The sequence below is a fragment of the Alligator mississippiensis genome, chromosome 1 (genome assembly GCF_030867095.1).
Source record: "Alligator mississippiensis isolate rAllMis1 chromosome 1, rAllMis1, whole genome shotgun sequence".
NCBI lineage: Eukaryota > Metazoa > Chordata > Crocodylia > Alligatoridae > Alligator > Alligator mississippiensis.
This window is the reverse complement of record NC_081824.1, coordinates 409,423,762-409,441,684: the sequence shown is the minus strand read 5'-3', so window position 1 is coordinate 409,441,684 and position 17,923 is coordinate 409,423,762. Positions and strand designations below refer to the sequence as shown.

Genomic DNA, 17,923 nt, shown 5'->3' with positions numbered 1-17,923 from the left:
GAGTCTCATAAGCTGACAGGTAAAGCAACTGCATTGAGAACTGGAATGTGAAGCACACTTACGCAGTTAAGTGAGAACATAGGTGAAGTGAAGGCAGGAGTCCCAGTAACATCTGCAGCACTGTATTCTTAATGAAGTGGGTGGAGTACAGGACCTGGGCTAACGCACTGCAGAGTGAAAAATCCTAACTGTGTAAAATCACCATATGAAGATCCCAACTGAGCATGTAAGCAGCTTGCAAATTTCATCCTGTGGTTTAGCACCTGGCTCAGTCTATTTAATGCCTCTATTGAAATGGTTTCTATGAGCTGTGAATGTTGTCAATTGTGGGTTAAATATTATATAAAAACCAGCACAAACACTAGCAAGCTTTCATTTTAAGGCTCTTTTAAAAGGGGGATTCCAACTGTCTCTCCCTCTATTCTAGCTACAGAAAATTCAATGGAGGGAACTGCATTTCACCACTTGATTCTAAAATCCTGAATTGCTGTCAGTAACTTAAAACACTGAGGTCTTTAAACCTCTCTTAGTTGATCAATTTGTCCCCTAAAGCAATTTATACTGCAGTAATTCCCACCGACACCAATGAGGGAAGCGCGAAACAATTACTGGCTGGCCTGCTGCTGAACTCCGCTAACTAGGTGCCCATGACTCCAACATTCTGTTAATTTTAGGCCAATGGCAGCTTTACAAGCAAGATTTCCTCCCTCTAAGCAAAGCTAGGAAAAGAGAAACCTCCACACCACATGATATTGAAAACAAAATACTGACCTGACCAGCAGTTCTAAGCCTTGATTCAGAGACCGCTGGCTCTTAAAACACAGCTCGATTATTGCACCAACCCATCAAATCTCAGCTACTCTCCTCTCTTTTTTTTTTTAAACCCTTAAGACTTTTCAGAACAGTAGTTCAAATTCAACTGAGATCTTGGAGAGTATATATAGCATAAAACTTTAAAAAGCAAAAACAAAACCCTTATATAGTTGTATGGAATTTTTATTCCCAGGCAAATTGGTTGTTATTCTGCAACAGCTAGCTATACTATCTATATCTGTCTTAACTCTGGCTTTTACTTTATTGTATTCCTGGCCATAACCACTGTAATGCACTCCAAAGGCATTATTTGTATTATTTTTAGCATATACATGCCTTCCCATTGTGCGGGCCAGGGGCGAGCCGGGCCCGTCTTTGCGCACGCGGGCTGCGGCCAGCAGCCCGGGCACGCGGGGCCGGAGAAGACCAGGGGCGAGCTAGAATTAGTCACGGACGCGTAGTGGTTGGTTTAAAGATTGTTTACTTACACCAAAGACGGTCGTGGTGTAGGCTGGACAGTTTCCAGGTTCAGCTCCGCTTAAATCCTCGTTAGAGGACTACGACAAATTCGTTCTAGCCCCGGAGTGGTTGAAGCTCCGCGGGTTCGGTAGTTTCTCTCCCCCGGAGTTGCTGAAGCTCCGTGGGTTTGTATCTTTAAGATGCAGGAAGGGATACATCTAGGAATTTATCGGCGACGGGGAGAGGCTAGAGGCTGTTCGTTCTTTTCCCCAGAGTTGTTGAAGCTTCGTGGGTTCGGTTATCAGACCTCTATTGCCTTTTAAGAAAAGCGTTGGGTCCGAAAGGATCCGCAGCGCTTAGAGATCTTCACACTCTCCCCCTCAAACTCCAATTACTCTCTCTCCGACTTGGGCAGAAACCACCCAAGCCCTTTATACAGCTAGCAAGCCAATTGCTAGCCACCACGTGTGCATGTATTAGAATCGGCCAATAATGTGGCACGAATCTTTATACAAATGGCGGGAACTCCTTGCACCGTGCATTTCCTGGATGCAAAAGAAATGCACCATGCAAAGAAAGCTTCAAATTGGCGGGAAATTCTCCGTTGCACCAGGGTTCTCTTCTGCAGCAGAAAACTCCACCGTGCAAGGAAGCTGCAATTTAGCAGGAAAAATAATTTAGCAGTGCCAAAGCACACACAAACAAAAAATCACAACTTTGGGTTGTGACACCCATTAACTGCCATCTCTTGCTTTTATATATTTTCTAAACACAAAATCTGCTCTATGAGAGATGTACTGTAAGTGGTTAAAAGCTAAGATGTACATATGACATTAAAAAAGTCCAGTTTTATTTGTATATTAACTCCTATAGACAAAGAGACAAGGAATTGCTACAGTAATATGATAGGGTTATCTTAATCTCCTAAATTGTAACTCTGCATGGCACATACATAATGTTCAATACATTTCTAGCCTCCTTACAATATTGGGATGTTAGAAGTAATGTCGATTCTAATAATGATAAACAAGGTTTTTTGGCTTTCCACAATAAGTATTACTGGTCATGTCTACATGTGTGCTTTAATGCACAGTAGCCTATTTTACTGCACATTAGAGTATCACTTCAAAAACCGTGCTAATACGCTAATGCAGTGAAATTAGGCTACTGCACATTAAGCGTTACTAAAAAAAAGTGCGCTTTCACTACTGTGTGTTAGGGCAGCCTAATGCACATTTAGTTGGTACCTCACATTGGAGGTACCAAATTTAATGTGCAGTAGCAGAAGCACTTAATGAACGTGTAGATGCACCCACTATGCATCTCCCTAGTTTTGTAGGAAGTGATACAATTGCAATGGTCAACTCCTGGAGGTCTGTCTTGCCCAGAGGCAGCACTGTGGCCAGAGGTTTGGGAATGGTTTCTCTGCTGCCCCCCACAGCTACAAGCTGTGCAGGCCCATGTCTGCTGCTGTTGCCCTGCCTTCTGCTTCTCTGCCAGCATGTCTTGCTCCATGGAACCATGGGTGCTGGTGTTGGCACCGGATGAATTTGTGCTGCTGGCACTGGCCATGTGCTGGGACATGAGGCTGCGGGTGGAGTGGAAGCCCCTGTACGCATTCTGCTTCTCACCACTGACCTGCTCAAGGTGATGTTGGATGAAGCGCTGAGTGCATGGTGGAGATTGTGTTCACTTACCACCTGCTTGTCTTGTGCCCACTCCTGTGCCTGATGTGTGGCAGCTGGAAGGAGTGGCTTATGGTGTAGATGTTGGCATGCCTCATTGGCATGTACTTAGTGCACACTGCCTACAGTGCCCTCCCATGGGGCATCAATGCCCAGCTGGCTGCAGGGCTTAGTGAAACCTGCCTGTGCCAATGCCACATGGCATAAATCAGGATGTGCTGGCTCGTGCACTTGTTTGGTAGCAAATGGGGATGGATGGCCCTGGGAACCAAAGTTCCTAAGGAAGGCAGTGATTAATCTGAAGAGCAAACTTCCTATGCAACACTGCCCCAGTATCAGCACCATGCTCTTACCCAAGAGATTATTTTTAGGACAAAGATTTGCAAAGGATCTAGGGTTTAGTCCAGAGAAGAGAAGACTGAGGGGGTTGGGGAGGCAATTATAGAGAGGATGGAGATGGGCTTCTCTCTATGGCTGTAGGGGACAGAACTAGGTGCAATGGCTTCAAGCTTTAGCCAGGGAAACTTTACATTGGAGATTAAGAGGAACTTTCTGACTCTGAGGGTTGTCAAATATTAGAACAGGCTCCCTAGAGAAATTATAAAATTTCCAAGGATGGATATTCTTCGAGAGTGAGCTGGACAGACACTTGGCTGAGGCGGTTTAATCAGGGATGATCATGCACTGAGTAGCGGGTGGGACTAGATGAGGTCCCTTGTAAGGGACCCTTCCAGCCCTATATCTCTCTATATAGACATAGAAGCTAGTATACTTTTTAAAACAAAAACAAACACAAAAACAGGACATTCCCAATGAGCTACTGAGTTTAAGTGAAACCAAACAAATGGTAATTTTTTAACTAGTTCAACAGCACTTTGAGGCTGGAGGAAGATGCCTGTGAAATTATGGCTTAATGTCAACGTTTTTGTTCCCTATATGCTGTAATTATCTGATTTGGAGAGTCCAGCTGAATTCTAAATCTCTACGTGTGTGTGTGTGTGGGAGGGGGGGCAGAGGAGGGACTTGTTTTTGGTATTTTTAAATTTAATTCTGCTAAAGATAACAAATGTTGTTTTAGAACCAAATAAACTCTTCATGGGTCCTGGATAGTCATGTATTTCTGCATTTTGTTGGTTGACAGCAGCAGTTAAATGACAAAACACAAGTCTCAGGGTTGTATTGACATCAATGATTGTGCTGATTCACAATCAAAGATAGCTTAGCAATTTACAAACCAAAGCTTTTGTTACTAAGCCAAGAACAGCAATGGTAATTTCATCTCCATTCAAACTGAAAGTTCTGGAGGCTGCAGTGGGCAAGCCAAGTTCAGTCTCCTCTTCTTGCCAATAAAACAGAAAACTCTGTGCTGCCATAGGGGACAAGCACACAGGAAAAGCCCCCAAAAGAAGAGACATTCTGCTCTGAAGAGGTTGTTCCAAACACAATTCTGAGAAAAGCTTCAAAATCATTAAAGTATTTAACTACACTCATTTTAGGAAGCAATTTAAGTATTGTTGAATACTTCAGGTTAGGTCAAGGGATGTTACTGTCATGGGTGACCTAAACTACCCAGACATTTGCTGGGAGGAGCAGAGACAGGTCTGACTGCTTGCGTAGGTTCCTGGCTGTATTACAGGACCTTCACCTTATCCAGGAAGTGCACAGCCCCACTAGGGGTAACGCCTTGCTGGACCTGGTCCTGGCCACGGAGGATGACCTGGTGAGGGGACCTCAGGTCCTTGATCACCTGGGCAATAGCAATCATCACCTGCTGGATTTCACTATCCAATGCAGGGCATCTAGGGCTCACACCAAGGCTAAAGCCCTTGACTTCAGAAGGGCCAACTTCAATGATCTTAGGAGACTAGTGGGGGAGGCACTAAGGGCCCAGAAGGTAGAGGAGATGGGAGCCCACGAGGGATGGTCGTACCTTAAGGGGACAATCCTCCAGGCCCAAAGGATAACAGTCCCTGAGAGAAGCAAGGGGGGTAAGAGTGCGTCTCAGCAAGGGCATTCAGCAATGCCTGAGGACTAAAAGGGAGGCGTACAACCAGTGGAAGGGAGGAGCTATCACCAAGGAGGAGTACTTCTCCTCGGCCCGTGGGTGTAGGAGGGTTATTAGGAAGGCCAAGGCAGAGATGGAACTCAGGCTAGCGTCCAGGATTGAGGACAACAAAAAGTCCTTTTTCAAGTACATTGGGAGCAAGAAGAGGGCACCAGGCAATGTAGGGCCCCTGCAAGACACAAACGGTAATCTGGTGGCCACGCCAGACAAGAAAGCTGATATTTTTAACAGTTTCTTTGTCTCTGTTTTCCTGAACAGGGACCAGGACATCCCACCTACCAGAGGTAGGGACAATCTTGGGGATAGCTCTATCAAGCCTTTAGTCAGTGCAGATGTAGTTCAGGATCTTTTGGAAGGGCTAGACATTTTAAAATCTGCAGGTCCAGATGCCCTCCACCCAAGGGTGTTGAGGGAGCTGGCAGGGGTCATCGCGGAGCCTTTGGCCCAGCTGTATGAACATTCGTGATCATCTGGCCAGGTGCTGGGGATTGGAAACTGGCTAATGTGGTCCCTATTTTTAAGAAGGGGAGGAAGGAGGACCCAAGTAATTATAGGCCTGTAAGCCTCACCTCGGTGCTTGGGAAGCTCTTGGAGAGGATCATCAAGGAGCACATCTGTGGGGGGCCTGCAGGGGAGATCATGCTCAGGGGCAATCAGCATGGCTTCACCAAAGGCAGGTCCTGCCAGATCAACCTGATTGCCTTTTATGACCAAGTAACTAAATCCTTGGATGATGGTGTCACTGTGGACGTAGTCTTTCTGGACTTTAAGAAGGCCTTTGACACTATCTCTCACCCCATCCTCATCAACAAATTAAGTGACTGTGGCATTGATGCCTGCACAGTTGGATGGGTAAAAAATTGGCTGATAGGGCGCACCCAGAGAGTAGTGGTGGACGGGTTGTACTCAACCTGGCGAGATGTGAGCAGTGGGGTCCTCCAGGGCTCGGTCCTCGGGCCCGCACTGTTTAACATCTTCATCAGTGACTTGGACGAGGGGGTGGAAAGCACGCTGTCCAAGTTTGCTGATGACACTAAGATGTGGGGCGAGGTGGACATACTTGAATGGAGAGGCTGCAACTAGATTTAGACAGACTACAAAAGTGGTCAGACGAAAATAGGATGGGGTTCAACGTAGACAAATGCAGGGTGCTGCACGTTGGGAGAAGGAATCCACAGCATACATACAGGCTGGGGAGTTCCCCTCTTGAAAGCACAGAGGCAGAAAGGGATCTCAGAGTCATTACTGACTCCAAGATGAACATGAGCCGCCAATGCCAGACCGTAGCCAGCGGGGCCAGCCATACCTTGTTATGTATCCAAAGATGCATCTCAAGCCGGTCCAAAGAGGTGATACTCCCCCTCTGTGCGACTTTGGTCAGGCCGCAGTTGGAGTACTGCATCCAGTACTGGGCGCCGTGCTTCAAAAGGGATGCAGCCAACCTGGAGAGGGTTCAGAGGAGGGCCACCCATTTGGTGAGAGGGCAGCAGGACAGGCCCTACGAGGAGAGACTGAAGGACCTGAACCTATTCAGCCTCAGCAAGAGAAGGCTGAGGGGGGGACCTGGTGCCTGCCTACAAGCTCATCGAGGGGGATCAACAGCAAATAGGCAGAGCTCTTTTCTCCCCAGCACCACCTGGGGTGACAAGGAACAATGGTCATAAGCTGATGGAGAAAAGGTTTAGGTTGGAGATCAGAAGGCAATATTTTACAGTTAGGGTGGCCAAAATCTGGAACCAGCATCCCAGGGAAGTGGTCCTCGCCCCTACCTTGGGCATATTCAAGAGGAGGTTGGATGATCACCTGTCTGGGGTCTTGTGAACCCAGCATTCATTTCTACCTGTGGCTGGGGGTCAGGCTAGATGATCTGTTCAGGTCCCTCCTGACCCTAGGTACTATGAAACTATTAATACTTTTTGCGTTAAACCATCTTTGGATAAAATGCAGAAACAGTTCTTGATGCAGGGACTAGAAAGTTTCAAGGAAAAATTACCTACATGCAAATCAAATATAAGAAACTGACAGCTGAAGTGACAGCCTCAACTAAACCATTTCATTCCACTTCCCTGCTCTTACTTTTCATGTGTGATTTAATAAACAAAACATAGGCTTTAATTTTCCTCTACCATCCATCCCAACATGCAGTTATTGCCAAATAGCTGCTTCACTTTACACACTTTTGTTGTTGCATACAGAGCTTGCACAGGTCTGGGCATGTAATAATGGAAGATTTCAGTGAATGACCAGGTACCAGACTTGTGTCTAGTATAGTGAATGAGAGTCATCTGGCTCCAGAAAAGAGAATAGAAAGTAGAAACAACAGAACTCTGAAGAAAGAGGTAAAAGAAAGATGAGGAAACTCCTTCCCTCTCACTTGAACAATAAGAACAAATTGCCGTCACCAGAGTAATCTATTTCCTGCCAGACCTGATGCCTGTGAGGTTCAAATCACTCAAACTAAAATGAATGAAAAAAATACAGCAGAAATATTTTGTACTTATAAAACCAAAGGAACTGGAAGTTAGCCTTGTTCTGTTCTTAAATTAACAGTATTTAATGTATTTATGTTTCAATTGATACTTTAAAATGTGAGGTTTTCTTCTTTGTGCACAGCAACAAGAAAAGGCACTCATCTGGGAACAATAGCTAGTCAGCTCGTAAAGTCATTAGAGGGAACATTTTTGCTGCCTACCATGCACAGCAATTTTGCTTTTGGGCAATCGTCCAGATCACTTACAGAGTCCACCTATAAAAATCAGGGACCCAAAAAAAAACCCAACCCCTTCACTGATTTTTCTGCTAATGCACACCACTAGATCAGTGAAAAGAATATCTAATCTTAAATGTGCATTAATTGGCTGCTATTCTTTTAAAAGTGAGTGCTTAAAGACTCAAGCATGAAATATAGGCCCATTTCTTTAAAATGTAGCTGATTTTGTAGATCCACTTGCATCTTGCTTTTAAATGGCAGAATTCTGTTTGTTAAGTATGTTCATAACACTTGTCATGAACATACTCTTCAGCGTACTATCAATTCTAGTTTTAACCGTATCTTGGGACTAACAAAGCCAATACATCATACATCTGGGATTGGCAGGAAGAGTGACTAGATGACTTCATGTTGGGAGGTTTAGCCTTAGCCTTGTCGTTTGGGAGGTACGCTGGCAAATGTTCCACATTCTCTCTCATGGCTGGACTTCTATTACTCATGGTAAGAGCATCTGTTTCAATTGGATTCATGAGATTCTGGGGGGGAGGCGAGTGTCCCGTAGTCACTGACAACTGCAGCTCAGCCAGGACCACAAGCTGTCAGCAACTGTCAGCATCCCAGGCCTGCTGCCCCCTCACATTTCCTCACTGTGGGGAAGGGTGACTTGGCATGTTGCCAGTGAGTGTGAGCAGGCAGGCTGTACTCTACCAGTACTGCTCTCAGTGACCATCCAGAGTGGAACATGTTGGGATGCTGGGGGACCAAGAGACCCATAACAGCTCTGTGGCACACTACAACACTTCTGTGGCTATTACTACAAAATGGAGCACTCCAGAGAATTTCTTGTTTCATCCAGGAACATTTTTGTAGCACTATAGGCTGCATACATCTCTGTATGTTCAATTTTTCGTAGTGCTACAAAGGCATGTGAGATCTGCCTGTACTCATGCTTGGGAATGTGTGCACAGGAAAGAATGGAAAGAGTTGATTTTTTCAAAAGTGTGGAAGTTGTTGGGAGTTGTTCTGTTTACCAGTACTTTTTTGGAAGAAAAATGTTTGCCTCCTCCCAATCTCAAAAAAAAAAAAAAAAAAAATCTTAATGAGCTAGAGATTTAGGAACTATTAAGCACTCTGCACTGGATGTGCATGCATTTTGCTGAATACTAATGCACAATGTATTACAAAACTTTACCTATTATGTTTTCCCCACTGTTCTTCCATGGCTAGCAGATCATAGGGATCATCCCATTTCACAGACAGAACCTAAGGGAGAGCAGTTAAGTGAGCTGACTGTGGTCACAAAGGGACCATAGAACACCCCTTTATACTTACTCCTATAATGGATCCACTGGACTAATTAACTGTGAAATTCTGTCACTTGAGACCAAGTGATGTTGGCTGGTCAGGAGAGTTAACTCAGTTGCCACCACTGAAGGGAACCTGTGACAGCAATAGTACCATTTATGGTACCTTGGGTGCCACTATCCTCAATGGCAAACTTATTTGGTTTCCTCAGGGACTGTGGTCCTAGATTTCCTAAAGAACAGCAGCGAGGTGATAGATAAAGACTGTCAACTTATGTAAAAAAGGTCAATGTTACAAGTTTGTCCCCAAAAGTTTGTTTACATTGTCAAAAAGTATTTTAACATGGAAAAGAATTCTAGATTAAAAAAAAAAATCTCTTCAGGAGTGAGGAATGAAGGAAAACTGCATTTGGAGTCACCTTTGAATCATTTCGAGCCTGGCAGCAGCTTTGCAACTGCACCTACAAGCAAATCCTAATGCTTACAAGGTAAAGCAACCCAGTGTGTAGCAAGCTTTTTAAGTCTTACCTTATGGATCTGCTATATTACAAGTGACAGACCGGCACATTATTATTGTTACAAAGTTCCCTGAAATAAATGGAAAACCTATACAAGATTCGAGACAAGTTTTTCAATGTAACACAAAAGTGACAGAAGCCCAGTCCCACTGAATAAACCTATATTAAACAACTGTTGAATAAGACCTCTTAAGCTTTTTACAGGTCACAATAAATAGAAGGAAAATATGCAAGACAGACTGCTGTGAAATATTTCAGTTCACTTTTTAAATAGTCTTAGATTTTTAATTATGATGATAAATAACAGATCATCTGATCCAGTGTTAAACAATTGTGTAAAATGAGTGGCTGATAGTTGTCCCAAAATATCTCCACAGGATTTCCTGTAGAAAAGAATATATAAAAGGTTTCATTTTTCCTATCACAGAAGTCCTTGAACATCAATTTTTGGTGCTGGATTCTAGCAAGTCTTTGGCCTCGTTTATTTTTGCTGCTAAGTAAGGTGATCCACCTGAAAGAAAAGGGATGGGGGAGAAGATTTATATGTCAGAATGAAAGATGATATCATGCAGTTTAAGGAATCCCTTTAATTACTGGTGATGTCTTTATTAGTCCTCTCTCCCTAAAAATCCTTTAAAAGATAACTTTAATTTTAAAATGTCACTAATATAAATTGAAATACTGGCTGAAGACATGTGATAAATATACAGACAAAATCATAGTCACTGAAAAATAATGCACAGCAGTAATTTCAAAGAAATGAAGTCTTAATAAAATGTCTTCTTATCTTCTGAAATGATCTTACACTAGCATCAACCTCCATGATTTAGACTTGAGTTGCATTACTGGTAGCCACATGAAGTAAGGCCCTCTATCTGGAACAGTACATTTAATACTAATAGCCAGGATTTTTTTCCTTAAAAATTATCTGTGAAAAAAACAATTATAAACAAGTTTCTGACAAAGAATCATTAAGATCACACACCAAGCCAATCCCATTTTAGAGACATGGAAATACCAGCCAAAAACTGTCACATTAAAGGTATTTAAACACGGTATGCCTTCTAACTTCTAGTCTTGAACACTGTCATTGCTTTACGCTCCATCTAACAATCTGATTACAGTTCAGCAGTCTTTTTGTGTTTGTTTTTTTACTCTTCCCTTGAGTGCCAGCCATCTGCCTACAGCCACTGAAAACAACATTAAAAGGTCTATAGTAGTACTTACCACTCCCTAGAACACACCTATATTCTTGTACCTAAAAACATGGTTTCAACAGCAGTATGCTCTAAACAGCCCTGTCCTATGCATTTGTTCTGATGAATGAAAAATTATGAATAAAAAATTAGAGACACTGATACGTATTAGTTTTAAACTAAAAGCAGTTTTAGAAGGAGACAGAGCTGTGGCTTGCAAATCTTAAGAACTTCACTAGGACTTTCAGATCAGAAATTTGAATTGCCACTTACATGTTTCCGGATATAAAACTGTAACAACTGAGTAAAGTTAAGGAAGTGTTTTTTCTTTTAATCTTGTTTTAACATATTTAGTAAAATATGTGGGATGGGAATGCTTAGATCAGGGCTGCCAAACTAGCAGCCTGTGAGAGGTTAATGTGCAGCCCCTGGGCTCTCACTGACAACTGCTTTCTTGCATTGCTCTGGCTGCTTCCTCCTCTAGCTGCCACTTCCTGCTTTTGCCCCAGAAGGACAGGGCAATGTGGGGAGCTGAGGGTAACTGGGGCCATGCCTGGGGGGTGGTAATTGCACTCGCATGGCACAGCAGTGGGCAGAAGTGTTTGTATGGTGGCCCATGCAACATGCAGTTTTCACTGGTAAGGCCCCCAGGGGCTTAGAAGTTGCACAGCCCTGGTTCAGAAAGGTAAGTCATATTTTTCTACTTGGCTTGTTAGCAAACTTACTAAAGTTTTTCTCGAAGAGGAAGAGACAAGAGGACTGAACAATAAAAGATGACAGACTGTAGAAACCAAAAGCAGAGGCATTTTCACTATGTCTTTGTTTTTTTTAAGTGCCAAGAGTGCTTTTACTCAAAGCAGATTAACATTTTTGAAAGTTTTTTTTACAACATGCAATACCTTTAAGTGCAAGATCAATGAGGGCAGCACTCATATAATCACATGACTGAATTATTTAATACTAGCACAGGTCTGTATTTCTTGATAATATGAGTTGTTCTTTGTGGGAATGTAAGTATTTATAAAATGATAAATAAAAAGATTTATAAAAAGAAAAATGATACTTTAGATCAGATATCTCAAATGTATGGCTCACAGCTCTTGTCATCTTTTTTGGATTCACAATCCTAAACATCTACTAATAAAAGTCAATCTGTTCTCCCCCCTCCCCCACCCCCGGGCTTAGGTGGCTAACATTGTATTTTCTGTAACATAGTCGCATTCCCCCCCCCCCAATACCTCTAATGTTAGTTTGCTCGGGCGATTTGTATTTCCCTACTGGCTTTGTGATCTTTTTGGATTCATAATCCTAAACATCTACTAATAAAATTTAGTCTGCAGAGATGGGAGAAAGAACAAAAATTAGAGGGGAGGGCCTGTAGCCTAAATTCTGGGACTGGAGCCCCATTGGGCATTCACGTAGGTAGTAGGAAGGGGCAAATGATTGCTGCGTTAAGCACCTGCTTGCCCTTCTGTCACTGGATGTAGCCCAAGAGGAGTCCTGAGGTCCGGAGCAGGCCCTGGGGCAAGGTGAGTTTAATTTTGATGCTTTAGATGTTGAAAGCTTTTCCTTTAAAAAAACAAAACTATTTAAGAAGTGCCATGCTGGTTCAGACTAATCTAGCCCAGTTATCCTGTCTCCAACAGTAGCAGAAGGGGATGCCATAGGAGGAGAGCACTGAATTGGATCTCTCTTGAACAGAAGTGCTCAACTTTTTTGCCTGGCGGGCCAGATGGGCAGTGCCTGGTCAGTCCACAGGAAGGAAGAGGGGTTGACTCAGCCCAAACCCAGCCCTGTGGAGGTGGGAGAGGAGGGGTGGCGTGGCCCTAATCTGGCCCTACAGAGGAAGGGGGGATGGCCTGACCCTGTAGGGGGAAGGGGCACTGCCCAGCCCAAAAACCTGGCTCTGTGGGGGGTGGGAAGGGGGGAGAGGGCTTGATATAGCCCTAAACCAGATCCGTGGTGGGGAAGGAGAGGTGGCCCAGCCCTGTGGGCAGAAGACAGTGTGGCCCAGCCACACGGGGGGGTGGGGGGGTGGGCAGGGTGCGTGGCCTGGCTCCAACCCACTGCCCGCTTGAGGTTTGGAAATTTGGCAGCACGGGAGGGTGGCCAAATTAACTGCCACTGCTCCTCCACAGCCAAATGTCCTGACTGTTGGGAGGGTCTGTGGGCTGGATGCTAAGGCTCCATGGGCTGCATCTGGCCTGCAGGCCACAGGTTGAGCACCCCTGCTCTAGAACGATCATTCAATACCTTCCCTGGCATCCACTATTTTGGTAGCTTTGGTGGGGAGGTTATTTATTTTAAATTTTGTTGTCCTCAAATTTCCATTCTTTTTTTCATAAATAGTATGTGTAACAGGTTTTACTCAGCCATTACTGTCCTTTTTTCCTTTAGTTCCAATTGGCTTCTGCAACTGTACACTGTTTTACGTTCTGATCCTAGCACTTGAATCCTACAGAAGTCACATGGACGTATGAATTTCCCTTGTGCAGATGCTGTTATGAGTTTAGGATCTATGGCCCCATTTTAAAACTGAAAGCATAGAGGGGAGTTCTTGAGCCTAGAAGTGCAATAATTAATATCTATGCTTGTACTCCTAGTTATGGGAGCAGGACTATATTTTTTAGGGTATGTCTGCACAGCACCTGTGGTGGACTTGGGAGTGTTATTGAAAAGCATGCCCTACCTCCTCACGCCTACTCAGCACATGGCAAAGTGTGGAAAGTAAGCAATGCAGGTGATTTAGCATGGTCTAGATCTGCTCTCAAGCCCTCTGCCTCAGGCATGCTTCCTGATATGTGCACTAGATCTGCTACATTGCCTAATTTTTGGGCATTGGCACATGGTGAGTGGGAGTAAGTGAGCATGGCATGCTTCTCATTGGTGGTTTTAGGCACAGTGTGGAGGCAGTGTACACAAGGCCTTTGTGTTTGTGCGTCCCTTGGGAACAATGGAGCTTAGATCCTAATTGGAGTCTCTGGGTGCTATCACAACAGAAATTATGATATTATTTTATTCTAAATTTTAACATACTGAATGCTCTAATAGTATGCGGAACTTGAGCACAGAAAGGTAGTTAGCCATGTTCGTCTGAAGTCAGGAAGAAGGCAGGTTGGATTTGCACCTTACAGACTAAATAAACCAGAGATGCATAAGCTTTCATAAATGGCAGCTGACTTCAGCAACAGGGATCCTGGTTTTCTCTAATTAAAAAAAATCCCCAATTTTCGGATTTAAAAAAAGCAACTCGAAATTCACATTTTTCCGTGATTAAAATGAAACACCATGTACGTGTGTGTGTCTCTTATAGTGGTGTTTCATTTTGATCATGGACAAATGTGGATTTTGGGTTACTTTATTTAATCCTAAAATTGGGGATTTTTTTAATGAAAGAAAAACCAGGATCCCTGTTCACCATATAACATCAGATGCTATATGGTAAAGTAAGCTGCTGTTCATGAAAGCTTATGCATTTCTGATTTACAGATTCATAGACATTAGGGCTGGAAGGGACTTTGTGAGATAATCAGGTCCAGCTCCCTCACCAAGGGGCAGGAAGTCAGTTGGGGTCAGATCACCCCAGCAAGATAAGCATCCAAGTGTTTCTTAAAAGTATCCATAGTAGGTGCTTGCACCACTGGTGAGGGGAGTCTAATTTCGGACTCTGGAGACTCAGACGGTAAAGAAATTTTTCCTTATGGCCAGTCTAAAATGGTCTTCCAGCAATTAAGTTAGTCTGTAAGATGCAAATGTAGCATTTGAACCATCATGATACATGACATATACATATACGTATATATTCTCTACATATACAATAGCAAATTATTTTCCTTATTTTGGGCTCCAGAGTTTATACATTTGAAAAAGCATTAAAAAAGAAAACATACAAAGCAGAATGACAGGGGATGTCTAGTAAGCAAGACTGTTTAGGAATTAAATTAAGGAAACAATAGGGCTAAAATAAACACTAACATTACCAGTGGGCCCAGGTTTTTTTGTGTGTTTATTTTGTTAAGACAGGGGTGAAAACCTGTAAATCCATCAACAAGATATAAAAACCTTCACTTCCCTCTTTTGACTTTTGAAATACAGTGCAACTCTTTACCATCTGTTATTTTAAAGTAGAAACAGCAATGAACATATGGGCTTTCTTTCTCAACCAGCTGTAGTGTAGTTAAAGTTATAATAATAGCCTTTCTGTAAGATAAATTTACATTAAAAAACCTGGCCAGCAAAGCAACTGTGCCCAGCTTTATAGTTTTCCAGAATGAGTTTACAAAACCAAAAATCCATTCATGATCTACTTAGTGACTGCAAAATATTTCCCTGTGCAAACTCACTTCAAACAGCTCAATGGCATTAACATTAAAGGGGCCTTCAAAGCTACTATCTTCCCTTTTTCTGGTCAAGTGCTTGCATCATTAATTGGTGGGCCATGAGCTAAATTTCATGACTGGAACAGTGTTGTTCTAAATAATGACCTGAATGACAAGAGTTGTAACCTACCTCTGTTATAGTTCATGAAGCTTGTTGGTTTTATTTAAAAGAGGCAACCATACATAAACCCAATTTTTTACAAATTAGATATATAGCATAAGATTTCATGATTATATAAAGGGTTAGCTAGAATGAGCCTGAAAAATTGAAAGGACCTCATGGTGTGCTCATTTTCACCCAATATTCAGAAAAATAAGAATGGCATACCTTTATCAGGGTGATTCAGAATCATGATTCTCCTGTGAGCTGTTCTAATCTTGGCCTTGCTAGCAGATGGACTGTAAAAATAAATTGAGGTGATTACCATAGATAGCATCATACTCTGACTGAAAATTAACAATTTGTACTGGGCTTCACAAAATTAGAACTAGAGATTTTCACCATCTTGTGGACAAAACACATAATTGCATCTTCAAGGAAGTAATAAGATATTTCAAGAACAGTGGAGAGAAAATATGCATTTTTTAAAAAGCCAGTAGACTGTAGGAATACTTATGGCTTTTGGCTCTTCCAAAATTCAAAGAGTTACTCCCCTATTAAAGTTAATCAATATAATGTATATACTAACAATATGTAGAGAAAACATATATAAGGCCTATTTTCTCCCTTTTATTTGTTAAGAGTGCCAGTAAAACTGCTTTCCTGGAAAATGGTTATTTGTATGACTAATGACTAAGTGTCTCGTGTTTATATACAAGTGTATAAAATATAGTAATATTAAATAATTCCTCATTCTGGTGACGTCTGAAAACCATGCATTTATTATTTTTGCAAATGTGCTCAATGTGTTACACTTGGGGACATGTTGATTTACAAGTGCTACATAATGTTGTTCCATTCAATGACAGGTAGATAAAATATGCACTTCAACTAAATTAAATATGTACCTTACCAGACAAATAACCACTTATGGATGCAATGGACCAATACAGGCTCTGGTGTGCAGAAGAATGTTTATATTTAAATCTGCATGATTTAGTTCTTTGAATTTGTTAGCATGGATAATGCAGCTATCATTTGCAATGTTTTTCATTTCTTGAGATGCCTGGTTAATCAGCAACAATCTAATTAATCACTTACTATCTTTGTGGATTTAACCCTAGTCTGTGCTGGAATGCAAAGTCTCAGCCTAAATATATTAATGAAGTAAACAACCTGTAAGCAGTCTCTTAAGAGTTCTACAGATCTACAAAGGATCTGGCAATAACCCCTATAAGTTAAGCCAAGCTATCTCAGTTGCAGGGCGAAACCCATTATTAATTTTTTAATAAAACTACTCTGAAACAATTTTCCCTCCCTTACGTTGGAGACAGCAGTAGCTGCTCTATAGTTAAAGCAGAGTTATATTCTACTCTTAAGAGTTTCAACTCTAAAGGTCTCTTGCTTTTTCTCCACTCTGCATCAGGACAGTAGTACTGCCAGAGCTCTTAACATGCACAAATATTTAAACCTGGGGTTTGGGCTCTCTTGCCCCGCTAGTATTCCAAAGATCAAAATCACCAGTATATTCTGACTGTTTAAACATTCTGCCTGAGCAAAACGTGGTTAAACCATCAGTAAATTCTGACTGCATCATACAATGTGACTGTGTCAATGAATCTGTTCCTAAAATTACAATTTAATAAGTGATTTAAAGTTGGCAATGCACATCCTGTAATTAGAAATATTTGATGGTATTACGCCCTTTGTGGCTCTTTCTTAATTTTCATATTTTAAATATTTGCTAGAATTTCCATACATTTAAAATATTAACATGAAAAATTACACTGAAATATACTTGTTGATGATACAAACCCACAACCTTAAGGAAGAGGAATGGTGTTATCTTTGAAATGTAACCTAAATCTTCAGCTGCATGGATTTACAATGCTTTGTTTTAGGGATAATTACAATATCCCTGTAATGTGCCTGACCCTTAAGATATCTGTGACTTAAGTCCTGCCTGATGTGGGCACATGGGCCTATTCTGTATCCTTGGCTCTTTCAAACAGAGTAAAACAAAAGCAAATTGAGGATCTACTGAAAGAAAGACAATAAAAGATGTTAATGCATTTTTTGATATATTAACACAATCTAGACTGTGGTCCACAGTTCATACCTGGTCTCTCCAATTTTCAAGTAAAATTGTGATGATAAGGGTGCATAATGGTCTGCTAGAGATTTTGAAAGTGCTCTATTGGTATATAAATGTCTGGGAACACTGATCTACAGTGTTGCAGATGTCAATTTTTAGAGAGATTGGAGTAGGTAATCATGCTAGCACACCACGTGCTATTTTGATTTTATCAGTAGCATTAAATTCTCTGCAGCAGTGTGTCTGGCCTGAAAGAGTGTCAACAAACTGTATAGTTTATTTTTTATCATCATCATCATCTTCACAGCTTAAATAGAATCTTAAAATGGTTTTCAAAAAAGAAGTTATAACTATGGCCAGATATTGCCACAAATTCTTGCACCATGTATTTTTCCATTCAAGTTTGGTCAAAGAACAAAAATGGTACTAATAGAGCACACCTACCTTATGCCTAAAATGAGACTAGCTTCTCGCCTACTCATTTTCTGTTCAAATCCACCTTTATAGTAGGATGAAAGACTCTACAGGGAAGAGAAAAGCCAGAAAATAATTAGTTCCATGCACGTGTCATGACCTCAATCCTATTATTTGACCCTAGC

At 41.9% G+C, this 17,923-nt stretch overlaps 1 protein-coding gene across 1 annotated transcript in view; it reads right to left on the bottom strand.

Annotated features, from left to right (window-relative positions):
* Window positions 1–9,806: 9,806 nt before the first annotated feature.
* The window catches only part of DNAJC15 (DnaJ heat shock protein family (Hsp40) member C15), a 28,521-nt gene continuing 20,404 nt past the window's right edge, over window positions 9,807–17,923 (bottom strand). The window contains exons 4-6 of the mRNA XM_006258985.4: window positions 17,769–17,845; window positions 15,458–15,528; window positions 9,807–10,065 (exon numbers count right to left, since the gene is read on the bottom strand). Of these exons, the coding sequence (XP_006259047.1) occupies window positions 9,995–10,065; window positions 15,458–15,528; window positions 17,769–17,845 (219 nt within the window). The 3' untranslated portion in view covers window positions 9,807–9,994. The remainder of the gene's footprint in view (window positions 10,066–15,457; window positions 15,529–17,768; window positions 17,846–17,923) is intronic.